We start from the raw sequence: 26,895 nt of genomic DNA on the forward strand, positions 1-26,895 counted from the left end.
ATTCCCGATCCCGGCCCCGATCCCCGCAGAGCTGCCCTGGCCCCAGCCCGGGGCACATCCCACTTTTCCCGGGCTCTCCCTGCACGGATCCCTGGGGGGCTCGGGGGCCCTTCCCGAGGCACTGCCGGCATTCCATGGGCCAGGATTCCAAAGTTCCCCAATCCTGGTGGGGTTTGGGTTGGAAGAACCTCCCAGCCCATCCACTTCCAGCCTCTGGACACCTCCCACTGCCCCAGGCTGCTCCAGCCCCAGTGTCCAGCCTGGCCTTGGGCATTGTAGGGATCAGGGGCAGCCTGGATTTTGGGTTTGGGGGCACCAGAAATCTTTGGGATCAGAATCAAGAACACACCAGAGATGGTTCTGGGTTTGGAGACTCCATAAATCTTTTGAGATAAGCTCAAGGGTTGCTTGAGCTGAACAGATGGTTTAGGGTTTGGAGACTCCAGATATCTTTAGGGGCAAGGTTCAGGACCCACCACAGGTGGATTTTGGATTCAGTGGCACCATAAACCTCTGGGACAAGGTCCAGGACTTCCCACAGATGGATTTTGGGTTTGGTGGCACCATCAATCTTTGGGAACAGAATCAAGAATCCAGCACAGATGGTTTTGGGGCTGAGGACCCCATAAATCTTTTGGGATAAAGTCCAGGACATCCCACAGCCAGGTTTGGATTTGGAGGCACCACAAACCTTCAGGGACAATGTCCAGGACCCAGCACAGGTGGATTTTGGGTTTGGTGGCACCAAAAACCTGGAATGGGGTGAAGGACTACCTACAAATGGATTTTGGGATTGGTAGCACCAGAAATCTTTGGGATCAGAATCAAGAACCCGCCAGAGGATGGTTTTGGATTTGGAGAATCCAGAAATCTTTAGGGACAAGGTCCAGGATGCACCACAGCTGGTTTGGGGTTGGTGGCACCATAAACCTCTGGGACAAAGTCCAGGACATCCCACAGATGGATTCTGTGTTTAGAGACACCATAAATATTTTGGGATAAGCTCAAGGATCCCCCACAGCCAAGTCTGGGTTTGGTGGCACCAGAAATCTTTGGGAATGGAAATAAGAACACACCAGAGATAGTTTTGGAATTGGAGACTTCCTAAATCTTTTGGGATAAGCTCAAGGATCCACAACAAGCAGTTTTGGGTTTGGAGACTCCAGAAATCTCTAGGGACAAAGTCCAGGGCCCACCAAAGGTGGATTTGGGGTTTGGTGGCACCAAAAACCTTCTGGGATGGGGTCAAGGACTTCCCACAGATGGATTTTGGGTTTGGTGGCACCATCAATCTTTGGGAACACAATCAAGAACCCTCCAGAGATGGGTTTGGGTTTGGAGACTCCATGAATCTTTTGGGAAAAGCTCAAGGATCCCCCACTTCCAGGTGCCTCCTCCAGACCTCATCCTGCTCCTCTTAAACCCCAACTCTGGCATTCCTGGTTTCAGTGCCATTCCCGTCGGGAGTGCTCAGTGCCAACACTGGGGGTGGCAGAGCCCCCCTGTTCTTGGCAGAGCCGATCCGGGAACTCCTGGAATTCCCTCCCAAAATTCTCTCCTGGAATTCTCCAGTCCCACCTTCCGCTCCGAGCACTCCTGGAATTCCCTCCCAAAATTCTCTCCTGGAATTCTCCAGTCCCACCTTCCGGCATCCCTCCAAGCCGGAATTCCATGGAATTTCATGGAATACTCCAAAATCCAAGAGCTGGAGTGATCTGGGAAGGGCCGAGCCTTTCCCACCAACTCCACATCCCGCAGGGACCCTCCCTCCTCATTCCCAAGGGATTCTCCCGGGTCTTTCCTCACCTACTGACTTGGTCCGTGGAATTCCTTTCCGGAGGGGCAAGTGGGGCTTCTCCGTTCCCGCCAGGACCCCGGGATGTGCCATTCCTTGGCGCTCAAACAGGGACTGGAAGGGAAAAACAGGGAATTCCCAGTCTGGATGCTGCTGGAAGGACCCGACATGTCCACCTGAACTTCCAACCATGGGAAAATGGGAGCTCTTCCCAATGGGATAGACCCCCCTTGCCTCCTCCTTCCTGCTGCTCCATCCAGTGGAATTCCAAACTTTGGGATAATTTCCTGGGTCTCATCCTATCTCCCTGCCCGCTCCAGGTGGGAATCCGGTGAGGATGGCTCCAGGAGCTCCTGTCCCGTTTTTCCCAGAGCTGCCTCCCACCCGCAGCATTCCCAGCACAATCCCGAGCCTCCTCCTCTTCCCTCCTCCGTGCTCCCCCCCGGATTCTGGTGGAATTCCAGCCCTGCATCCAGCCCAGCTCTCCAGGCTCCTCCCAAGCTGCTTGTCCAGCCTTCCCTGGGAAATCCATGCGGATTCCCAGCCCTGGATGGGGATCCTGGGAAGCCGAGGGAGTGCTGAGGCCCTGCTACGGATCGGGGTCTCCCAGGCTCTGCATTCCTGGGAATTCTGCTCCTGAACCAGCTCCCCTTGGCACCACATTCCGTCCCATCCTCCTACATGGGCTCCCTTCCCTCTCCTTCCGTTCCCAGGAATCCCACTCCCCATTCCTGGTAAGGACATTCCCCATTCCCTCTCATCCCTCTCCCTCATTCCAGGCCCCCATTCCTGGTGGGATTCCCTCTGGCTCACACTGATCTCCTCAGTGAGACCCTCCAGATCCTTCCCATCCCTTTCCATGTGGTCCTGTCCCTCTCCTTCCTTCCTTGGAATTTCACTCTCTGTTCCTGGGAATTCCAATCCCCGATTCCCGCTGGCTCACACTGATCTCTGCAGGGGTGATCTTCCATCGCATTCCCACATCCCACGCCCCCATTCCTGTGGAATTCCCGCTGTCTCACACTGATCTCCGCAGGGCTGATCCTGTGGCTCTCTCCCATCTCATTCCCACATCCCACGGCCCCATTCCTGGTGGGATTCCCTCTGGCTCACACTGATCTCTGCAGGGGTGATCCTTCCATCCCATTCCTATCTCATTCCCACATGCCATGTCCCCATTCCAGCTGAATTCCCGCAGGCTCACTCTGATCTCCGCATGGGTGATCCTCCCATCCCATTCCCACATTCCACGCCCCCATTCCCACATCCCACTCCTGCATTCCCACGGAATTCCCGCTGTCTCACACTGATCTCCACAGGGATAGTCCTCCCATCCCATTCCCATCCCATTCCCATGGCATTCCCGCTGTCTCACACTCCATTCCCATCCCATTCCCACGGCATTCCCGCTGTCTCACACTGATCTCTGCAGGGGTGACCCTCCCATCCCATTCCCATCCCATTCCCATCCCATTCCCGCTGTCTCACACTGATCTCCGCGGGGGTGACCCTCCCATCCCATTCCCATCCCATTCCCATTCCCATCCCATTCCCGCGGCATTCCCGCTGTCTCACACTGATCTCCGCAGGGGTGACCCTCCCATCCCATTCCCATTCCCATCCCATTCCCATCCCATTCCCGCTGTCTCACACTGATCTCTGCAGGGGTGACCCTCCCATCCCATTCCCATTCCCGCTGTCTCACACTGATCTCCACAGGGATGGTCCTCCCATCCCATTCCCATCCCATTCCCATCCCATTCCCATCCCATTCCCGCGGCATTCCCGCTGTCTCACACTGATCTCTGCAAGGGTGACCCTCCCATCCCATTCCCATCCCATTCCCATCCCATTCCCATCCCATTCCCGCGGCATTCCCGCTGTCTCACACTGATCTCCACAGGGGTGACCCTCCCATCCCATTCCCATTCCCGCTGTCTCACACTGATCTCCGCGGGGGTGACCCTCCCATCCCATTCCCATCCCATTCCCATCCCATTCCCATCCCATTCCCGCGGCATTCCCGCTGTCTCACACTGATCTCCGCGGGGGTGATCCTCCGGCTCGTCGGGCGCTGTTTCACCGTGGCCGCTCTGGAATCGGCCTCCACCAGCTCCGCCCTCAGCGCCGGCTCCGCGGCCGCCAGGATCTCATCCAGCTTCTCTGGAATCCAAGGAAAACCGGCTGATCCCGGGGCTCAGCCCTGGCATCGCTCCCTTCACGCAGTTCATCCCAGAGAATGGGGGGGACCATCCCTGCCTCTCCTCTCCTCAGGCAGTGGCTTTCCATGGATTTGTGGGGGCCGATTCCGCTCAGCTGGGGAATTCCGTGAGTGCTGTCCCACCCCACATTATAAGGAATTCTCTGTCTGATGCCAACCAGTGAGTTCATCCCAAATTTTGAGTATTTGGGATCAGCTGAGTCCTGCCAGGAGGGTGGGAGATCCAGGGAATCCCAGGACATGGAGATGCCCGTGGGATCCACACGACTCCAGCACATCTGGCTTTTGTTTGGGATAAACTGGGATAACAGCTGGGATGTTCCCAGCTGGAATGGACTCCCTGAATGATCCCAACTTTCCGTGTCTGGGGCAGGATCTGGCGCCCACGGATATTGGGAATATCAGCAGAGCCACCACAGCCGTGTCCAAACTCAGGGAATGGAGAGTGGGGACTGGAATTCCCAGCTCCAGGATCCACCCTGGCACTTTTATCCCTTGGGAACACCAAGTTGTGCCTGGATGTGTCCCAGTGGATCCATTCCCTTGGGAATTCCAGCTGGAATCCTGAACCTCAGGATATGGGAAAAGGCAGAGGGTGGACATGGATTAATTTCCATTGATTCCACCTGAGCTGAGCTTATGGAATTCCCAACTGGAATGGGAATTTGGGGCCGTTGGCTCTGTGCCACTGATGGCGCTTTCCAGATCCAGCTGGATCCATATCCCAAATTCCTGCCCTGGGAGAGGGACTGGGCAGCTCCACCTGTGTCCAGGTGGGAATGGTAGCCCTGGAATTCTCCTGAAGCCAGGCTGGTCCTTGGACCTTCCATGGAATTGTGGGACATGGAATCATGAAATGGTTCGGGTGGGAAGGACCTTAAAGCTCATCCCATTCCATGGGACACCTTCCCACGATCCCAGATTTCTCCAGCCTGGCCTTGGGCATTGCAGGGATCAGGGGCAGCCCCAGCTGCTCTGGCAATGCCAGCCCAGGCAGGAATTCCTCATTGCCAAGATGCCACCCATGGCTGCCCTCTGGCAGTGGGAGCCATTCCCTGTGTGCTGTCCCTGCAGGCCTTGTCCCCAGTCCCTCTGCAGCTCTGTTGGAGCCCCTGCAGGCCCTGCAATGTGCTGGGAGCTCTCCCTGGAATCTTTTCTGGAAGAAAAGCATCCTGGATCCATCTCCAATCCTTGGGAACCTCCAGCTGATTTTCCTGATCCAGGGGTCCTCGTGTGTGGCCCCCTCTGGATCTGCCCGATCCAGGGAAGGGTTGGGAGGATCCCTCAGACACTTCCCACAGTAATTCCCACTCGGCTTTTTCCCTGTCCTATCCCCACGGGATCCCTGCTGGAAGAGCTGATCCCACATGCCCATCTCCATGGGGAACACGGAATGGGAACCAGCAGGACAGAAAATCCTGGATCAGAAAATCCCAGGAGGGGTTGGGTGGGAAGGGACCTTCAATCCCATCCAGATCCAACCTTGCCACCAAAAACTTCTGCGGCCCTCACACGACATTCCTGACACATCCTCTGGGTGGGAACAGCGGGATAATCCACATGGATCTGCCAGGAATAGTGGGAAAAATTCCCTGGAATTGCCAGGAATAATGGGATCAACTGCATGGATCCACCAGGAATATGGGGATAAACCACCTGGAACTGCCAGGAATAGTGGGATAAACTCCCTGGAACTGCCAGGAGAGGCTTTGGCTATTTGGGATAAAGCTGGACATTGTCATTCCCAAGGATCCCACACAGGACATTCCCATGGGGAAAATCCAAAGCAGGAATCACACCTGGGAATGGCAGGGTTGGGAATTTTGGGATACAGGACCAGTCTGCCCGTGCCCAGCTGAATCCCATGTAGCTGTTCCAACTCCCGGCTCCATAATTCCTGGCATTCCAATTCCTGGCGTTCCAATTCCAGGCGTTCCAGTTCCTACTGGAGCAGCTCCTGGACACCACTGGAGCCGATCCCAAATTCCCAAACTCCCGGCTGAATTCCCTGAGACGCTGCAGGAACAGCGACCCTCAGGATGCCAGGATCTCCCCCCAGTCTGGATCCTGCCAGATCCCAGCGGAATCCCAGGAATTTCAGTTTCACTCACCCCCTTTCCTTCTCCGCATGGAGGCTTGGAATGGGAAACAAAACACAGAATCAACGGCATGGAACAATTCCCGCCCCCGTTCCCGGCTCCAGCCTGGCTCTGCCCACAATTCCCGGCCTCTGGCATGCGGGATCCGGCCTGGGATGCGGGATTTGGGCAGGGCACCTGGAATTCCAGCCTTTATCCATTGGGAATGTCCCTCTGGCCCGGGATTTGGGATTTATCCCAAGGCTGGGATCATCCCTCATGGATCCTCATGGATCCGGGGAATCCAGAGTGGGATTGGCTGGAATTCCATCCCAAGCCATGGAAAAGCTGCCAGGGCAATTCTCTACATCCAAGCCCATGGATTTTAGCACAGGAGGGATCCTGGAGCATCCTGCTGGCAATCTGCTGCTCCAAGGGGATTGGAATGTCAGGGAAAGGGTTGGGAAGGGCACAGGGAGTGTTTGGGATCCATGGAAAATGGGGTGAGAAGCACCCGGCAGAGATTTTTTGGGGATGTCCCTGACTCTTCCTTGGGAAGGAGAGTGGCTCCAGACCAAATCCTGGGAATGCTGATCCACGGGAAAACCCAGAGTGAAAGATGGGAAGAGGACGGATCCCCTGTTTTCCCTGGAATAGCTCCAGCCCATTCCTTGGATCCATAGGAATGAGCACTACAATTCCCAGAAAAACTCATGGGAATTGTGGGATCAGAGCTGGAATGGCCTCCAGATCCTTCTCTGGGACTGCTGCTCCCAATCCCTCTCCAGGAAAACTGGGAATTGCTGGAAGGGTGGAAGGAGGAATCCCAGGATCTGGGATGGGGGAAAAGTAGGAAAAAGGAGCCGGTCTGGCTCTGCTCCCAAGAATTCCCACCAAAAAAAGAACCTTGGATTGGGAATAATGGTCTGGAAATGCTGGGAATCAAGGGTGGGAATTCCAGGGTGGGAATCCAGGCTGAGGCTCAGGATAAAATAAATCCCAGCTGATCCAGTCTGGGAATTTTGGGATCTGTCCTGATCCCGCAGGGTCTGGCTCCAAGGAGGAGCACAGGGAGCAAGGAAAGGCTTGGAAAACTGGAAAGGGCATGGAAAACCAGAGGGAATGGAAAAACAGGAAGGGCATGGAAAACAGGGAGAGCAGGGGAAAAAATGGTGAGCATGGAAAACCAGGGAGAGCATGGAAAAGCAGAAGGAATGGAAAAACAGAGAGCACAGAGAACAGGGAAAACATGGAAAACTAAGGAAAACAGGGGGAATGTGGAAAAGCAGAAGGAATGCAAAACCAGAAAGGGCATGGAAAAAACAGGGAGAGCTTGAAAAACCAAGGACGGTATGGAAAAACAGAGAGAACATCGAAAACTGTGGAAAACAGGGAGAACATTGAAAACTACGGAGAGCATGGAAAACAGGGAAAACATGGAAAACCAGGGGTAATGTGGGATCTGCTGAGGCTCCAGGATGCCACATTCCCACATGGAAAATCCCAAATTCCCATGGATGCTGGGGCAGCATCGATGGCCTCCAAGCCAGCTCAGGGATGCTCCAAAGTTTTCCTGGGATTTGGCATCCCTCCGTGGCCACATGGCCACTCCAGTGACATCCAGGGACAAAGCGTCAGCGGATCCAGGAAAAGGGAAGGGATGGAGAGGGATCGGCTCCCACCCTGCCAATGGGTCCTGGGGACATCCCAGCTGGCCACAACGGCTAGGAAAAACAAGGAATTCTGAATGGTGGGAGTGGAGAGGATTTCAGGGAATCTGGGAATGTGGAGCGGGATGGGAAAGCAGCAGGAAATGTGGGAGTGGCAGCGGGGTGGGGGGCGTGGAGCAATCTTGGAGATCTGGAATTCTCCTGGAGCTGTCCCGGAATTCTCCTGGAGCTCACTTGGAGTTCTCTTGGAATTCCAGAGCTCACTTGGAGCCACCTGAAGCTCATCTGGAATTCTCACAGAGCTCTCCCGGAGCTCTCCTGGAATTCTGGAGCTCTCCTGGCAGGGTTTGGGACCTGCCCAGAGATGGGAAATCAAAACCTGGGACTGCCGGGTGTGGGAAAGGAGGGAGAGGAGCAGGATGAGGAAACGGGGGAGGAAGGAGAGGAGCAGGGAGAGGAGCAGGGAATGAAAGTGGGAATGGGGCAGGGAGAGAAGCTGGGAGAAGGGAAAGGTGTAGGGAAAAGGAGCAGGAGGAGGGAAAGGAGCAGGAGCAGGGAGAGAGGCAGGCAGAGGATGAGGATCAGGAAGAGGAGCAGGAGGAACAGGGAGAGGAGCAGGAAAAGGATCATGAGCAGGGAATTGATCAGGGAATGAAGCAGGAAATGGAGCGGGAGAAGGGCAGAGAGGGTATCAGGAAGAAGAGCAGGAGCATGAAGAGGAGCATGGAAGGAGTGAGGAAAGTGAGGAGAGGAGCAGGGACAGGAGCAGGGAGAGGAGCAGGAGGAGCAGGAGGGAAAGGATCAGGAAAAGGAGCAGGAGGAGGGAAAGGAGCAGGAGCCAGGAGAGGAGCAGGCAGAGGATGAGGATCAGGAAGAGAAGCAGGAGGAACAGGGAGAAGAGCAGGAAAAGGATCATGAGCAGGGAATGGATCAGGGAATGGAGCAGGGAGAGTAGCTGGGAATGGATCAGGGGAAGGAACAGGAGAAGGGCAGGGAGGGTATCGGGAAGAAGGGCAGGAGCAGGGAGAGGAGCATGGAAAGGAGTGAGGAAAGTGAGGAGAGGAACAGGAGGAGGGAAAAGAAGTGGAAAAGGGAGAGGAGCAGGATTAGGGAGAGGAGCAGGAGGAGAAGGAGCAGGGAAAGGAGCAGGGAACTGATCTGGGAACGGAGCAGGGAATGGAGCAGGGAATGGAAGGAACATGGAAAAGAGCAGGGAGAGGAGCTGGAAACGGATCAGGAATTGAGTAGGCAATGGAGCTGGGAATGGAGCAGGGAATTGATCTGGGAAAGGAGCAGGGAATGGAACAGGAGAAGAGAGAGAATCAGGAAAAGGAGCAGGAGCAGGGAGAGGAGCAGGCAGAGGATGAGGATCAGGAAGAGGAGTAGGAGGAGCAGGGAAAGGAACAGGGAGAGGAGCAGGGAATTGATCAGGGAATGGATCAGGGAGAGGAGCCGGGAATGAAAGTGGGAATGGAGCAGGGAATAGATCAGGGAATTGATTGGGGAATGGAGCAGAGAATGGAGCAGGGAAAGGAACAGGAGAAGAGAGAGGATCAGGAAAATGAGCAGGATCAGGGAGAGGAGTAGGAGGAACAGGGAGAGGAGCGGGAAAAGGAGCAGGGAATGGAACAGGGACTGGAGCAGGGAATGGAAGGGGCAAGAAAAGGAGCAGGGAGAGGAGCTGGGAATGGATCAGCAATTGATCAGGGAATGGAACAGGGAAAGGAGCTGGGAAAGGAGCAGGGAATGAAACTGGGATGGAGCAGGGAATGGAGCAGGGAAAATAACAGAAGAAGAGAGAGGAGCAGGAAAAGGAACAGGGAGAGAGGCAGGCAGAGAATGAGGATCAGGAAGAGGAGTAGGAGGAACAGGGAGAGGAGCAGGAAAAGGATCAGGAGTAGGAAAAGTATTAGGGAATGGAGCAGGAAATGGAACAGGGAAGGGAGCTGGGAAAAGAGCAGGGAAAGGAACTGGGAATGGAGCAGGGAATGGAAGGGGAAAGGAAAGGAGCTGGGAATGGATCAGGAATTGATCAGAGAATGGAACTGGGAAAGCAGCAGGGAATGAAACTGGGATGGAGCAGGGAATGGAGTAGGGAATGGAAGGAGTACGGAAATGTGCAGGGAGAGAAGCTGGGAATGGATCAGGGAATTAAACCGGGAATGGAGCAGGGAAAGGAACAGGAGAAGAGAGAGGATCAGGAAAAGGAGTAGGAACAGGGAGAGAGGCAGGCAGAGGATGAGGATCAGGAAGAGGAGTAGGAGGAACAGGGAGAGGAGCAGGAAAAGAAGCAGGAGCAGGGAAAGGAGCTGGGAAAGGAGCAGGGAATTGAACAGGTAGAGGAGCTGGGAACAGATCAGAAATTGATCAGGGAATGGAGTAGGGAAAGGAGCAGAGATTGATCAGAGAAGGAGCAGGGAAGGATCCGGGAAAGGAGCAGGATGCCCAAGGCCAGGGCACACCAACCCCTCCACACCCACCTGGACACTCCCAACATCCTTCCCACGCCCACCTCCGCCGGGATGCGCCCCCAGAGCGCTGGACATCCCTGCGGACATCCCCCTGGACATCCCCATGGACATCCCTGTGGACATCCCCCTGGACATCCCAATAGACATCCCCTGGACATCCCTGTGGACATCCCCCTGGACATTCCCATGGACATCCCAATGGACATCCCCTGGACATCCCAATGGACATCCCCATGGACATCCCAATGGACATCCCCATGGACAGGGACGGGGATCCGGCTCCCCCGCCCCCCCCCGCGCCTCCCACACCCCCACGGCGCACATGCAAACAGCTGGAAAACCGCTGGAAAACCGCTGGGAAGCGGCTCCCGAGCACCCCCCGCGCCTCCCGGGGGATCCCGGCCGCATCCCGGTGCCGGCCTTACCCAGCTCCTCCAGCTCGGCCGTCATGGACTTGGAGCGCAGCGTGAGGGTGGTGCTGGGCGCTCTCTTGGGCGGCGGCGGGGCTGCAAGGAACAGAGAGGGCATCTTGCACCGCTTCTCGCGGAATTTGCGCGGCGTGGCCAGGTGCAGGTGCCACTTCTTCTCCACAGCCTGGATCTCCTCGTACTCGCGGGACGAGGAGTCGCACTGCTGCAGGATCTTATTGAGGCTGCGCGTGGACGCGAACTTCTTCATGATTCCCGCCGGGAATGTGCCCGCGGCCCTCGGGAATGCGGGCCACCCCCCCCCGCTCAGCGCGGAGCCCGAGCCATGGCCCCGGGCGGGCGGGGGACGCGGGCAGGGATGCGGGGACGGCGGGAATGTGTCCAGCCTGAGCTCGGGATCCTCTTCCCGCCTCGGCGCAGCCCCCGGAGCGCTCAGCCCACCCCACCCTCCTCTTCCTCCTCCTCCTCCTGCTGCTGCCGCTGCCGCTGGCCGTGGATCCCGACCCTACGGAAGCGCCGGCGTCCGGCCGGGAGCTGCCCAAGGACGCGTGGCCCGGGATGATCCCGAAAGCTCCCGATCCCGCATTCCCTGAGCGCCCCCCCCGCTCCCGGAGCAGCGAGGATGAGTGGAAAGCTCTTCCTCTTCCTCCTCCTCCTCCTCCTCGCTGCTCCTCGCTGACAATGCTGGAATAACGCTCCAGGATTGCCATGGCAACGGCAGCTCCAAGGATCCCTGTGCCTGCGGCAGGGATCCAGCGGGGCGGATTCAGCCCCAGCCGGGCCCACACAGGCGCTGTCACCGGGGTGGGGGGGACACGGCACGACCCCCCCGGGCCCCCGGCGCCCCTCGGATCCCTTGGAGCAGCGGCCGCGGGGATGCGGAGGAGCGGGAGGAGGAAGGCACCGGGCAGAGGGGGAAGCGCCGAGGGGCAGCGGCTCACCCCGGGCTGGAGCGGCTGCAGCGGCCCGAGCGGCCCCGCCGGGGCTCCCGGCGCCGATTCCCGGCTGAATTCCCGAGGATTATTCCCGGCTGAATTCGCGGCTGAATTCCCGAGGCTGCCAGCCGTTCCCACGGCTCGTGCCTTTGTGCCGTGACAGGATAATTGGAGCTCCTCGTGCCAGCAGCGCTCCCTCCTTCCCTCCCTTCCCTCTTCCCTCCCTTCCCTCCCCCGAGCCCCGCGTGCTGCGCTGGGAGCGGCCCCGATCCCGGCCCCCCTCATTCCCTGCTCCCATCCCCCTGCTCCAGCCCTGCTCCCATCCCCCGGCTCCACTCGCTACTCCAATCCCCCTGATTCCACTCCCTGATTCCATTCTCTACTCTAATCCCTGCTCCCATCCCCTACTCCAATTCTTCTGATTCCGTCCCTGCTCCCATCCCCCTGATTCCACTCCCCCTGATTCCATCCTGATCCCATCCCTGATTCCATTCTCTACTCTAATCCCTGCTCCCATCCCCTACTCCAATCCTTCTGATTCTATCCCTGATCCCATCCCCCAGCTCCCATCCCTGCTCCCATCCCCAACTCCAACCCCCCTACTCCAATCCCTCTGATTCTATCCCTGATCCCATGCCCCTGATTCCATCCCTGAATCCATCCCTGCTCCCATTCTTTACTCCAACCCCCCTGCCTCCATCCCTGTTTCCATTCCTGTTTCCATCCATCCCCGCTCCTGACCCTCCTGTCCCACTGTTTCCATCCCTTGCTCCTGTCTCCTGCTCCCATCCCCTGCTCCCATTTCCCCATTTCCATTCCCTGCTCCAGTCCCTCTCCTCCCTTCCCTGCTTCCATTCCTGCCCCTCTCTCCTGTCCCTGCTCCTGTCCTGTGTTTCCATTCCCTGCTCCTGTCCCTCCACTTCCATCCCTGCTCCCATACCCTGCTCCTTTCCCCCGTTTTCATTCCCTGCTCCCATCCCTGCTCCAGTCTCTCTTCTTCCATCCATGTTCCCATACCCAGTCCCATTCCTGGTCCTGTCTCTCCTGTCCCCTGCTCCTTTCCCCTGTTTTCCATTCCCCGCTTCCCTCCCTGCTCCAGTCCTTCCACTTCCATCCCTGTTCCCATCTCCTGCTCCTTTCCCCCATTTTCATTCCCTACTTCCACCCCTGCTCCAACCTCTCTTCCATCCCTGCTCCCACTCCTGCTGCCATTCCTGTTTTTGTCTCTCCTGTCCCCTGTTCCTGTCCTGTGTTTCCATTCTCTGCTCCCATCCTCCTGATTCCATCCCTGATCCCATCCCTGATTCCATTCTTTACTCCAACTCCCCTGTCCCCATCCCTGTTTCCAATTCCTGCTTCCATTCCCGTTTCCATCCATCCCTGCTCCTGTCCCTCCGGTCCCGCTCTTTCCATCCCTTGCTCCTGTCTCCTGCTCCCATCCTATTTCCATCCCTTGCTCCTGTCTCCTGCTCCTGTTCCCCCGTTTCCATTCCCTGCTCCAATCCCTCTGCTCCCAACCCAGCTTCCATTCCTGCTCCTCTCTTCTGTCCCCTACTCCTGTCCTGCGTTTCCATTCCCTGTTTCCATTCCTGCTCCTGTCCCTCCACTTCCACCCCCTGCTCCTTCCCCCATTTTCATTCCCTGCTCCAATCCCTCTGCTTCCATCCCTTCTCCCATTCCTGCTGCCATTCCTGCTCCTGTCTCTTCTGTCCCCTACTCCTGTTCTGTGTTTCCATTCCTTGTTTCCATTCCCTGCTTCCATTCCCTGCTCCTGTCCTTCCACTTCCATCACTGTTCCCATCTCCTGCTCCTATCCCCCCATTTTCATTCCCTACTCCCATCCCTGCTCCAACCCCTCTTCTATCCCTGCTCCCATTCCTGCTGCCATTCCTGTTTTTGTCTCTCCTGTCCCCATGTTTCCATTCCGTTTCCATCCCTGCTCCTGTCCCTCCACTTCCATCCCCTGCTCATTTCCCTGTTTTCATTCCCTGCTTCCATCCCCTGCTCCTGTCCTTGCTCCCATCCCTCTGCTCCCATTCCAGCTCCCATCCCTGCTCCTGTCCCCGTTTCCACCCTCATGCTCCCATTCCCTGCTCCCATTCCCTCGTTCCCAGTTTTCATCCCTTCACTTCCCTCCCCTGTTCTCATCTCTCTGCTCCCATTCCCTGCTTCCATTCCCTGAGTTTCCATCCCATTTCCATTCCCTGCTCCCATCCCTGTTCCTGCCCCCTGCTCCCATCCCTCTGCTCCTGTCCCTCCGCTTCCATCTCCTGTTTGCATCCCTGCTTCCATCTTCCTGCTCCTATCCCTCCATCTCATCCTAATCCTGCCTCCCAAACTCCCATCCCCCTTTTCCCATTCCCCTCTTCTCATCTCCATAATTCCATCCCCTGCTCCCAAGCCCACAATTCCATCTCCTTTTCCTATTACCCTTTTCCCATCCCCATAATTCCATCTCGTTTTCCAGTCCCATAATTCTACCCCCTTTTCCCACCCCCCTGCTCCCATTCCCTGGAATTCCAGTCCCAATCCCCCCAAACCCCTCATGGCTCTTTCCTAAAGTTCCCGTCCCTCTGGACAAATCCCTGCCCTGCCCAAAGCCCTGGATCTGCTCCCGGAATCCAGAACCCATGGAATGAAATCCCAGAACTTTCTGGGATCCCCCAGGACCAGCCGTGCCCAGGAATTCCCACAGGGACTCCCTGGCTCCATCACAGAATTCCCGGTGTTCCTTTGGTATCACCATCTTGCCCCCCAATATTCCTAGAAATTCTTAGGGTAGTTTCCCATCCCAACAATTCCCAGGTGGAGCTGGAGCCTGGAGTAGCTGATGGGAATTCCAGGAATTCCTGATCATGGGAATCAAAAGTGATTCCCAAAACCCATCCTGGGGCTCCCCAAATCCCTCCCTTCCTGCATCCATGAGTTCCCAAAACTCTTATTCCTCATTTGCCACAATTACAGAAATTCCCGATCTTGGGAATTCAAGCCATTCCCAAAAAACACCACAACTCCAGGAATTCCAGGCCTTGGGAATTCAAGCCATTCCCGAAAAACACCACAACTCCACAGATGTTGGGACCTTCCTGATCTTTCCTGCCCACCTCCCTCATTCCCAAAAATCAGCACATCCCAGAAACTAGCACATCCTAAAAATCAACAAGTCCCAAAAATGGGAACATCCCCAAAAAGGGATGCCTCCCAAAAATCAGCGCATCCCAAAAATGGGAACATCCCAAAACTCTTTGTATCCCAAACATTAATGCATCCCAAAAACAAGCACATCCCAAAAATCAGCACAGCCAAAATGAGCAAATCCCAAAAATTTTTGCATCCCAAACATCAATGCGTCCCAAAACCCAGTACATCCCAAAGAATGGGCGCATCCCAAAAAATGGGCACATCCCAATAAACAGCACATCCCAAAAAAATGATGCACCACAAAAATGGGCACATCCCAATGTGGGCAAATCCCAAAATGGGCTCATCCCAAAAATTTATGCATTCCAAAAATAAATTCTTACCAAAAATCAGCACAACCCAAAATGACCAAATCCCCAAAATTTTTGCATCCCAAATATCAAAGTGTCCCAAAACCCAGCACATCCCAAAAATGGGCACATCCCAAAACCCTTCACATTCAAAAATGAGGACATCCCATAAACCAGTGCATCCCAAAAATCCGCACATCCCAAAATTGGTGCATCCCAAAAATGGAAACATCCCAAAAATCATCCTATCCTGAAAACTGGCACATGCCAAACATCAACAGGTCCCAAAAATCAGTGCATCCCAAAATCAGTGCATCCTGAAATCGGCGCATCCCAAAAACTGGCACATCCCAAAAAATGGACATATCCCAAAAATCGTTGCATTCTAAAAATCATCACATCCCAACATCAACACATCCCAAAAATCGGCGCATTCCGAAATTGGCGCATCCTAAAATTGACGCATCCCAAAACCCAGCATATCTCAAAAACTGGCACATCTCCCAAAAAATGGCACATCCTGAAAAAAACGGAAACATCCCAAAAATCACCGCATCCCAAAAATCATCGCATCCCAAAAATCGGTGCATCACAAAAACCACTACATCCCAAAAACCAACACATCCCAAAAATCATTGCTTCCCAACATCAACACATCCCAAAAAGCGGCACATCCTGAAATTGGCACATCCCAAAAACGGGTGTATCCCAAAAACGGGCGCATTCCAAAAATGGAAACATCCCCAAAACTGGCACATCCCAAAAATCAGGACATCCCAAAAAATGGCACATCCCAAAAAATGGACATATCCCAAAAATCATTGCATTCCAATGCCAACACATCCCAAAAACTGGAACATCCTGAAATTGGTGTATCCCAAAAATTAGCACATCCCAAAAAACTGGCGCTTCCCACTTGGAATTTTCCACCCCTGCCACTCCCTCTCCTTGCTGGGGCCACTCCAGCCCATCCCGAATGACCAGAATCCCTGAAATCCCATAAACCAGCACATCCCAAAAACTGGCATATCCCAAACATCAACACATCTCAAAAATCTGCGCATCCTGAAATTGGTGCATCTCAAAACCTGACGTATCCCAAAACCTGACGTATCCCAAAAATCAGCACATCCCTGAAACTGGAACATTCCAAAAAACGGACATATCCCAAAAATCATTGCATCCCAACATTAACACATCCCAGAAATTGGCAAATCCCAGAAACCGGCACATCCCAAAAATTGCCGTATCCCAAAAATCGTCTCATCCCAAAAAACAGCACATCCTGAAATTGGTGCAGCCCAAAAACCGGCATATTGCAAAAATCAGCACATCCCAAAACCAGGCACATCCTAAAAAATGGACTCATCCCAAAAATCATTGCATCCCAAAAAATGGCACATCCAAAACATCAGCACATCCCAAAAGTTGGTGCATCCTGAAATTGGCGCATCCCAAAACCAGACACATCCCAAAAACCCAATGCATCCCAAAATCAACACATCCCAAAAATTGGCACATCCCCAAAAAAAGGCACATCCCAAAAAAAAGGGAAACATTCCAAAAACCGGCACATCCCGAAAATCAGCGCATCCCAAAAAGCCGGCACATCCCAACCTTCCCACCCTGGAATTTCCCACCCCCGCCACTCCCTCTCCTCGCTGGGGCTGCTCCGGCCCATCCCGAGCCCCTGGAGAGTTGCAGGATTCCCGGGAATTGTGGCTCACCCTTTTTGCGAGATCCCTCCTCGGTGTCGGGCTTGCGGGTGACGGACACGACTTTCATCAGGAGGTGATTCCCGCCCTGCCGGATCAGCGCCACCACCTGCTTGTGCCCCACCTTCACCACATTCACTCCGTTCACCTGCATTCCCAGAAAAAAAAAAAAAACATGGATCAGAATTCCCAGTGGGAAAAAACCCCATGGAAGTCTCCACAAAAATCTCGCTTCTCCCCGTTTTTTTTCCCTGTCTTTTTTTGCGGTGGTTGGGAGTCGCTGCCTGGTGATGGCAAGGAGGAGAGGGGAATGGCTAATTCCTGCTGGGAGATTCCCAAAAAAACGGGGTTTCCCCAGGTTTTTTTTAGAGCGTCTGGTCATGGAATGTTCGGAATGGAGAGAATTCCCTGGAAAACCATTCCATGGATTCCAGTAAATCCCATGGGAACTTGCCCATGGAATGGGGTCAACTTGGAGAGGGGGAAAGGTCCAAGCTGGGATCCCTGTGAAGATTTTGGGACCTGGAGAATCCTGGATAATCCCAAATTCTCTGGAATGGCAACCCCTGGATTTCTGCTCTTTCTTCCTGGTGAAGGCTGATTCCAAAATTCCAGGAGTTCTTTCCAACACTCCATGTTTATCCCATGGATCCATCCCAAAGGATGGCCCCGAGCCCATTCCAGCTCCTTTGCTCCAGGAAACTTGGGAGCTACCAACGATCCCACACGATGATTCCCGGGAATCCAAAGCTTCCTGGAGCAAAGGAGCCGGAATGGGCTCAGGGCTGTCCCTCGAGATGGATCCATGGGATTAAGACAGAGTGTTGGCAAGAACTCCAGGAATTTTGGGATCAATCTTCAGCAAGAAGAAAGAGCAGAAATCCAGGGATTGCCATTCTGGAGAATTTGGGATTATCCAGGATTCTCCAGATCCCAAAATCCTCCCGAGGAACACAACTTGGATCTTTCCCCCTCTCCAAGCTGACCCCATTCCATGGGCAAGTTCCCATGGGATTCACTGGAATCCATGGAATGGTTTTCCAGGAAATTCTCTCCATGTGTACCAAGCTCCTTCCAAACTGCTGGAATTCCACATCCACATTCCAGAGCCAGGAATTCCTGGATCCTCATCCCTTTTCCCACATCCTGAACTATTCCCAGCTCCCATTCCAATCCCACTGGATCCATCCCCCATCCGGGATCCAAGTGGGAATTTCAGGGAGCTCAGGAATTTTGTCCTTTCAGGATCTGCCACACCCAACCAAAAAAATCCATGTGAAATCCAGAAATTCCTGGGAGAATTCCCTTTTCCCAAGGGAATTCCGGAGCCTGGAACCTCCATTCCCTGCCTCGCAGGGTTTGCTGGAATGAGAAATTTCCAAGGTTCTCCCATCAGCATTTCTCGGGTTGGGAATGAAATCCTGGAATCTGGGAATCCCTGAGGCTGGAAATCCCACCGGGAACATTCCCAGCATTCCCAGCACTGCCATTCCCATCCTGATCCATGGATTTGAAATCCCTTGGGAATGTCGATTCCCACTGTCCCGCTCAGCCCAATCCCATCCTTACCAACCTTTTCCATTAAGAATTTTTCCCAAATATTTCATTCCTGGCTCAGCTTGAGGCCATTCCCTCTCATCCTGTCCCTTTTCCCTGGGATCAGATCCTGATTCCCACCTGGATCCATCCAGGGAATTGTTGTGAATTGTCTCTGACTCCTAATTCTATTTATTTCTACCTGAATTTGAAGGAATTCCAACAAAACCCTCGGGATAACCTGAGCCTGACTTCCATCCCCAGGGAATTCCTTGGGATTTCAATCCTGGAATTCCCTGTGCTCCCAATTCATCCCTGCCTTGATTTCCCTCAATTCCTCCCCTCCGGAAAACTGGGAGAGCCCAATGCTCATCCTGAGCCTCCGGAATTCCAGGGCTGAGCAGCATTCCCAGACCCCCCTCCCGCAGATCTCCGGGATCCGCTCTCCCAGCCCGGTAATTTGGGAATGGATATTTTTAGGAATTCCTCTCTCCTTGGTTACTGGGAAACTTCGTGTTCCGAGACATCTCCCGGAGAAATCCGAGCTCCGCATTCGTTCCCAGCTCGGAGCGGAACATTCCAGCTTTTTTTCCCCACACCAGAATATCCCAAATTTTGAGCATTTCCATTTAAAAACTGGAGCTGGATCAGCCTCTTCCCTCTATTTTTTTTTTTTTTCCCTGTTGCTCCCAAATTCCCAATGATCCGAAATCCCGGCCTTTGATATTTCCTCGGATCCTTTTTATCAACCTCCCACGCTCCGGAGCTGGAATTATCCGCATTTCCTGCTTTTTTTGCTTCCTGACCTTTCCAGCAGGGAGAGGATCCGGGAATGTTTCAGTGCTCCCTCATTCCCACAATTCCAGAGGGGGAAATTTTGTCCCAGAGGATTTTTCCCTACCCTTGTGTATTTTTGGACTCCGTGTCCTTAAAAAAACCTCTGGAATTTTGTTCATTGGGATCATGGAATGGTTGGGATGGGATCATCCCATTCCCACCGCTGCCCAGAGCAGGATTTTTCCTCATTCCCAAAGAAAATCATGGAATTGTAGAGTTGGAAAAGCCCTCAGAGACCACCGCTAACCCACATTCCCAAATCCAGGTTTTTTGAACATTCCCAAGGATTTGACTCCACCACCGCTCCTTCCAAAGCTTCCCAACCTTTTCCATGGAGCAACATTCCCAAATATCCCACCGAAACCTCCCCAGGGGATGCTGGGGTCCCACCTGGATCCCTCATCCCAGTTTTTCCTTTAAAAACATTGGGATAACAAGAAAATCAGTCACTAAATCCTGAAAATATCCACAGATTTCCAGCCACGTCTGTATCCCAAATCCTGGGAATTCCCACCCGGATCCTCAAGGAATCATGGAATTCTCATGGAAGTGGTCAAAGTTCTCCACTTCCAAGGCTCCTCATGAAAAAATTCCAGGATTGAAAACCTCCCAGGATGGGGGAAGACAAAAGGCTGGAAGTCCTGGATTTTCCTCTGGAATTCTGGTGGGATTTTCCCAATCCCACCGCCGGAGAGTTTGGATCTTGGCAATTCCCCAGCCTGGCACTGGGAATTCCCTCATGGAGCCATTCGCGGAATGTGGTTCACGGGATCATGGAATTGTTGGAGGTTGGAAAAGCCCTTGGAGATCAAATCCCAGAATTCCCAGCTCTGTCAGGGCCACCCTGGGTCAGGTTCCTCCGAATCCACTGGGATTTGATTCCCTCCAGGAGGAATTTTCCTGATTTTCAGCCCGAACTGTGGCTGTTCCAGAGGCTGCTCCAGATTTTCCAGGAGGAATTCCTGCCAGCGCCTTCCCAAAGGGAATTCAGGGCTGGAATTGGCACCAAGGGCAGCTTGGAAGAGCTCCAGGGGTGACCCAATTCCCAAAGGGAATGTGGGGACTCTGGATCCCTCCTGATCCACACCTGGAGGACTCTGGATCCTCCTGACCTGGAAAACTTCTGGAAGTTCCTGATCCACATGTGGGGACTCTGGAACCTTCCTGATCCACACCTGGAAAACTCCTGGAAGCTCCAACACCTGGAATACTCCAGATCCTCCTGATCCACACCTGGAGAATTCCAGAACGTCCTGATCCACAGCTGGAGGACTCCGGATCCTCCTGATCCACACCTGGAGAATTCCAGATCGTCCTGACCTGGAAAGCTTCTGGAAGCTCCCGATCCACATGTGGGGACTCTGGATTCCTCTGGATCCCTCTGGATCCACACCTGGAGAATTCCAGACCCTCCTGATCCACATCTGGAGGACTCTGGATCCTCCTGATCCACGCCTGGAGAATTCCAGATCCTCCTGACCTGGAAAACTTCTGGAAGCTCCTGATCCACATGTGGGGATGCTGGATCCCTCAGGATCCACACCTGGAGAAATCCAGAACCTCCTGATCCCAGTCTGGAGAGCTCCTGGCACTCCCATTGTCTGGAGGACTCTGGATGCCTCTGGATCCACACCTGGAGGATTTCTGAAAGCTTGGAATCCACAGGAATTTCCCCATGGAAAGGGGCTCAGGCCTTGGCAGGGGCTGCCCAGGGAGCTTTGGAGTGCCCATCCCTGGAGGTGTCCAGGGGATTCCTGGAATTCCAATCAGTTCTCTGGGCTGGGGATCAGGCTCAGCCTTGGACTTGGTGACTTTGGAATTATTTTCCAAGCGCAGGGATCCCAGGATTCTGAGGAGAAGCACATGGGACCAGCTTCAGGATTTTGGGAAGCCTCTCCCAGGCGCTGAGCAGGGACATTCCCGGTGTCACACTGGCCCCAAAAGGAAGTTCAGGGAATATGCGAGGCTGGAACTGGGAAATTATCCATGGAAAAGGCGGAGAGGAGGAAAATCTGGAAGTTGGATTTCATGGATAAAAGGAACTCCCAGAACTCAGAGGGAAAGGGACAATTCCCATCGGGAAAGGAAGAGCTCAGGGAATTCCCAAAACAGCTCCGGAATCCACTGGAATGAATCCAGAGGAAGCTCTGGAGCTGCTCCAAGGCTGGAGCCCCTGTGGAGTCAGGTTGGGAGAGCTGGGAATGTTCCCCTGGAGCAGGGAGGGCTCCAGGGAGAGCTCCCAGCACATTGCAGGGCCTGCAGGGCTCCAGCAGAGCTGCAGAGGGACTGGGGACAAGGCCTGCAGGGACAGCACACAGGGAATGGCTCCCACTGCCAGAGGGCAGCCATGGGTGGCATCTTGGCAATGAGGAATTCCTGCCTGGGCTGGCATTGCCACAGCAGCTGGGGCTGCCCCTGATCCCTGCGTTGTCCAAGGAAAGGTTGGACCACCCTGGGATGATGGGAGGTGTCCAGGGGTTGGAAGTGGATGGGCTGGGAGGTTCTTCCAACCCAAACCCCACCAGGATTGGGGAATTGTGGAATCCTGGCCCATGGAATGCCGGCAGTGCCTCGGGAAGGGCCCCCGAGCCCCCCAGGGATCCGTGCAGGGAGAGCCCGGGAAAAGTGGGATGTGCCCCGGGCTGGGGCCAGGGCAGCTCCGCGGGGATCGGGGTCGGGATCGGGAATGTCCTTCTGGGCCTGCCCAGCTCCTGCCAGGAGCCAGCGGGGATCGGGATCTGCTCCAGGGAATGAGCCCCGGGAAGAGAGGGAGTGGCCTCAGCCTGGGCCAGGGCAGGTTTGGATTGGATATTTGGGAATTTCTCCATGGAAAGGAGCCTCCAGCCATCACAAATCTCTCCAGGCTCTGTTTTCCTCCTTCTCCTGTCAGGACAAGCAGGAGTGGGAATGTCCCAGGTCTCCTCCCAGCTTTCCATGGAGACAGAGCCTGAAATCCTCAGCGTGGAGAAAATTGGGATCAGGTTCCCACCCAAACCACGTCAGGCAGCACAAAATGCCAGAGATTCATCCCAAATGGAATCCTGGGATGGTTTGGGTAGGAAGAACCTCAAAGCTCATTCTGGGGACACTTCCCACCACCCCAGGCTGCTCCAACCTTTCCTTGGACAACGCAGGGATCAGGGGCAGCCCCAGCTGCTGTGGCAATGCCAGCCCAGGCAGGAATTCCTCATTGCCAAGATGCCACCCATGGCTGCCCTCTGGCAGTGGGAGCCATTCCCTGTGTGCTGTCCCTGCAGGCCTTGTCCCCAGTCCCTCTGCAGCTCTGCTGGAGCCCCTGCAGGCCCTGCAATGTGCTGGGAGCTCTCCCTGGAGCCTTCTCTTCTCCAGGGGAACATTCCCAGCTCTCCCAGCCTGGCAGGATCTGTCCCAATCCCAACACTCCACACATTCCATTGGAATCCAACTTTCCATGATCCCTTTCCAACCAAAGCAGTGCTTGGATCCAGTCCCTGAACCATTCCTTGGATTTCCCACTGGAAAACCTTTTTTCCACCTTTCCAAACTCTAGCCCTGTCGTGTTCCCACCAATCCCATTGGAACATCCTAAGTTCCTCCTCCAGCCAGGAAAATCCCTAAAGCAATGACAACTCCAGGGAATCTCCTGAAATCTCAGTGTGTTCTCCATGGTGGAGCAGCCACAATTCCAAAGGGATTCACTGGCACTGAGGGACTCAGGATCCCTCTGGATCCACACCTGGAGAATTCCAGATCCTCCTGATCCACACCTGGGGAGCTCCTGGAAGCTCCTGATCCACACCTGGAGGACACTGGGATCCCTCTGGATCCACACCCAAAGAACCTCTGGAAGTTCCACGACCTGGAGGACTCCGGATCCTCCTGACCCGTACCCGGTAGAATTCCAAAACTCCTGGGCAATTCCCAAAATTCCCGGGGAAGGAGTGGAATTCCAGGAGGAGCTCACCTCGATCAGAAAATCCCCCGTGCGCAATCCCGCTCTCCAGGCGACTCCTTCCACATCCACGGATTCCAGGTACTGCAGCGCTGGGAATGCCGGCGTGGGCGTGAACTCCTCGATCGGGGTCTCGGCTGGAAAACACAACGGGAAGGGGAACTGAGGGATTTCCAAGGAAATTCCACCGGGGAAGGCTCAGCCCGTGCACAGCATTCCTAAAATCATGGAATTACAGAGCTGGAAAACCCCTGAGTGAAACTGTTCCCAGCAGTGCCGAGGCCACCCCCAATCCGTGTCCCCAGGTGCCATATCCATGGATTCATGGATTTGAATCCCACCCCTTGTCCTGCCCTGTTCCCACCTCAGTGATTGAATCCGAGGTGGAACCAGTATTGGAATCAATGATGGAAATAATGAAGGAATCCAAGATGGAATCAATCATGGAACTAATAGTGGAATCAATAATGGAACCAATGAAGGAATCAATGAAGGAATCGAAGGAACCAGTGATGGAATCCGAGATGGAATCTATGAAGGAATCAATGAAAGAATCCAAGATGGAATCAATAATGGAACTAATAAAGGAATCAATGAAGGAATCAATAAAGGAACCAGTGATGGAATCTAAGATGGAATAAATAATGGACTCAGTCATGGAACTAATAATGGAATCAATGATGGCATCAATGACAGAATCCAAGATGGAATCCAAGATGTAATCCAAGATGGAACCAATAATAGAATCAGTCATGGAATCAATGATGGAGTCAGGGAATCATTTGGGTTGGAAAATCCCTTGGAGAACATCAAATCCAACTGTTCCCAGCACTGACGAGGCCACCCCTGATCCTTGTGCCCAGCTGCCACATCCACATGGATTTGAATCCGGTCGGGAATGGGGATTCTACTCCCATGCCAAGGTTGGAAAAGCCTTTCCAGGAATGAGTTTTTCCGTTATCCAACCTGGAGACGTCCTGGCACAGCCTGAGGTTGTGTCCCCTTGTCCTGTCCCCGTTCCCACCTCAGTGATGGAATCAAGGATGGAATCAACGATGGAGATAATTAAGGAATCCAAGATGGAATTAATGATGGAATCCAAGATGGAATCAATCATGGAACTAATAATGGAATCAGTCATGGAATCAATGATGGAATCCTAGATGGAATCTAAGATGGAATCAACGAAGGAATCAAAGATGGAATAAAAAATGGAGTCAATGATGGAATGCAAGATGGAATCAATCATGGAACTAATGATGAAATCAGTCATGGAATCAAGGATAGAACCCTAGATGGAATCTGAGATGGAATCAATGAAGGAATCCAAGATGGAATCCAAAATGGAGTCAGTGATGGAATCAATGAGGGAGTCAATGAAAGAATCCATGATGGAATCAATAATGGAACTAATAATGGAATCAATGATGGAATCAATGATGGATTCAAAGAAGGAATCAGTGATGGAATCCAAGATGGAACCAATAATAGAATCAGTCATGGAATCAATGATGGAGTCATGGAATCATTTGGGTTGGAAAATTCCTTGGAGACCATCAAACCCAACTGTTCCCAGCACTGCCGAGGCCACCCCTGATCCGTGTCCCCCAGTGCTGCACCCACATGGATTTGGATCCCACCGGGAATGGGGATTCCTTAGACACCTCCAGGGACGGTGACTCCAAAGCTCCCTGGGCAGCCCCTGCCAAGGCCTGACCCCTTTCCATGGAAAACGATCCCAAATCCGGGAGCTGGGCCTGCCCTGGCCCAGGCTGAGGCCGCTCCCTCTCTTCCCGGGGCTCATTCCCTGGAGCAGATCCCGATCCCCGCTGGCTCCTGGCAGCAGCTGGGCAGGCCCAGAAGGACATTCCCGATCCCGGCCCCGATCCCCGCAGAGCTGCCCTGGCCCCAGCCCGGGGCACATCCCACTTTTCCCGGGCTCTCCCTGCACGGATCCCTGGGAGGCTCGGGGGCCCTTCCCGAGGCACTGCCGGCATTCCATGGGCCAGGATTCCAAAGTTCCCCAATCCTGGTGAGGCCTGCCTGGGAGGGACCTCCCAGCCCATCCCGAGGATCCCCCAGGATCCAGGAGATCCCACGGGCACAGCCCAGGAAGTTTTCCAAGCATTTCCATTCCCAGGATCCGTGAATTACACCTTGGGCTGATCCCAAACCTTCAGCTCCCAGAATGGATCCAGAGGATCCACCTGGACCTGCCACAGCTCCTAAAAATTGGAGAAATTCCCGCTGGGACAATCCAGCCTGAGTAAAATCCACCCATTCAATCCTTCCCGCTCTCCTTATCCCAAGTTTTCCCTCTTCCCTCTCACTTCCAGCCGAGTCCCTCCCACAGAGCCGCGGTGTCTCCTCATTCCCAAATCCACCTGGAGCGGATCAGGAGCCAGGAGAAATTCTCATCCCCACAAATTATCCCAAGAAATGGATTTTTAGGAGCTGACAGATCCCGGATCCCTGAGGTGACCCCGGTGGCCTCTCCTTTGACGCCCTTCCACCAACATTCCCAACGTTCCCCTCCCTTCCCGCCAAACCAAGCCTCCGGTTCCACCCAGATCCAAGACTTTTCCTCCTCTATCCGTTTTTATTCCCACATTTTAGGCGGGATTTTTCCACTCCGGCACGGATCGCACCCCGGGAACCTTTCCCTGCCACCCCTCCATGTGCTGAAGCTTCTCAGCTGCTTCCCACCAACGGCTTTCCACGATTTCTGCCTTTCCTGGGAGAAGTGGCAAACGCTTGACAGCTCATCCCTATTTTTAGACATTCCGACGGAATGTTGGAGCGCTCTCCAAACCCTCCAGGATCCTTCCAGGATCTCAGCTCCTGTGATCCCAGGATGCTCCAAGTGTCCGACCTGGCCTTGGACACGTCCAGGGGTCCCAGCCATGGATTCTCTGGGATAAATTTCATGGAGCAAATCCCACATTCCCACAGATCCCATCGCACTCCAGGCCCATCCATCGCCTGAGTTATCCATGTGTCATTCCAGGCACTTTTCCAGCTTTTTCCGTGGGCTGGGAGCCACCAGCCCACGGTGGGTGCATGTCGTGATCCAGGATTTGGGAAGTGCTGCCAGAGCCTGAAGGATTTGCCAAATGGGAAAATGCTCAGGAATTGGGAATTGTCTCCCTGTGGAATAATTCCGGGAGCAGATTTTCCTCCATGAGGGGACAAGGAGACACAGGGACAATTCCCACCATCTCAGGCTGCTCCAACTTTTCCTTGGGCATTGCAGGGATCAGGGGCAGCCCCAGCTGCTCTGGCAATGCCAGCCCAGGCAGGAATTCCTCATTGCCAAGATGCCACCCATGGCTGCCCTCTGGCAGTGGGAGCCATTCCCTGTGTGCTGTCCCTGCAGGCCTTGTCCCCAGTCCCTCTGCAGCTCTGCTGGAGCCCCTGCAGGCCCTGCCAGGGGCTCTCAGCTCTCCCTGGAGCCTTCCCTGCTCCAGGGGAACATTCCCAGTTTCTCAGAGGGAAGCTGATCCAGTCCTCTGGGTTTGCTCCAGGATTTCCAGGTCCTCCTGGTGTTGGAGCACTGGAGCTCCCCCTGGAATGGTTTGGGTGGGAAGGGACCCAAATCCCGCCCAATTCCAACCCCTGGACACTTCCCATCATCCCAGGGGGCTCCAAGCCCTGTCCTGGCCTTGGGAATTTTTCTCCCAGGTTTTACAACCCCTGGGGATGGAGAAGGACATCCCTGCTCCCAGCAAATCCTGGGAATCTCGATCCACCTGTCCCAGCTCAGCCATTCCCAAAAACAGTTTGGGAC

At 54.2% G+C, this 26,895-nt stretch overlaps 1 protein-coding gene across 1 annotated transcript in view; it reads right to left on the reverse strand.

Annotated features, from left to right (window-relative positions):
- SHANK3 (SH3 and multiple ankyrin repeat domains 3) overlaps positions 1-26,895 on the reverse strand; it is a 128,662-nt gene that overhangs the window by 26,469 nt on the left and 75,298 nt on the right. Inside the window, exons 16-21 of the mRNA XM_059471730.1 lie at positions 23,121-23,245; positions 16,817-16,952; positions 10,661-10,741; positions 6,128-6,151; positions 3,831-3,958; positions 1,807-1,909 (exon numbers count right to left, since the gene is read on the reverse strand). Of these exons, the coding sequence (XP_059327713.1) occupies positions 1,807-1,909; positions 3,831-3,958; positions 6,128-6,151; positions 10,661-10,741; positions 16,817-16,952; positions 23,121-23,245 (597 nt within the window). The remainder of the gene's footprint in view (positions 1-1,806; positions 1,910-3,830; positions 3,959-6,127; positions 6,152-10,660; positions 10,742-16,816; positions 16,953-23,120; positions 23,246-26,895) is intronic.

Source organism: Ammospiza nelsoni, chromosome 5, assembly GCF_027579445.1.
Source record: "Ammospiza nelsoni isolate bAmmNel1 chromosome 5, bAmmNel1.pri, whole genome shotgun sequence".
Classification (NCBI taxonomy): Eukaryota; Metazoa; Chordata; class Aves; order Passeriformes; family Passerellidae; genus Ammospiza; species Ammospiza nelsoni.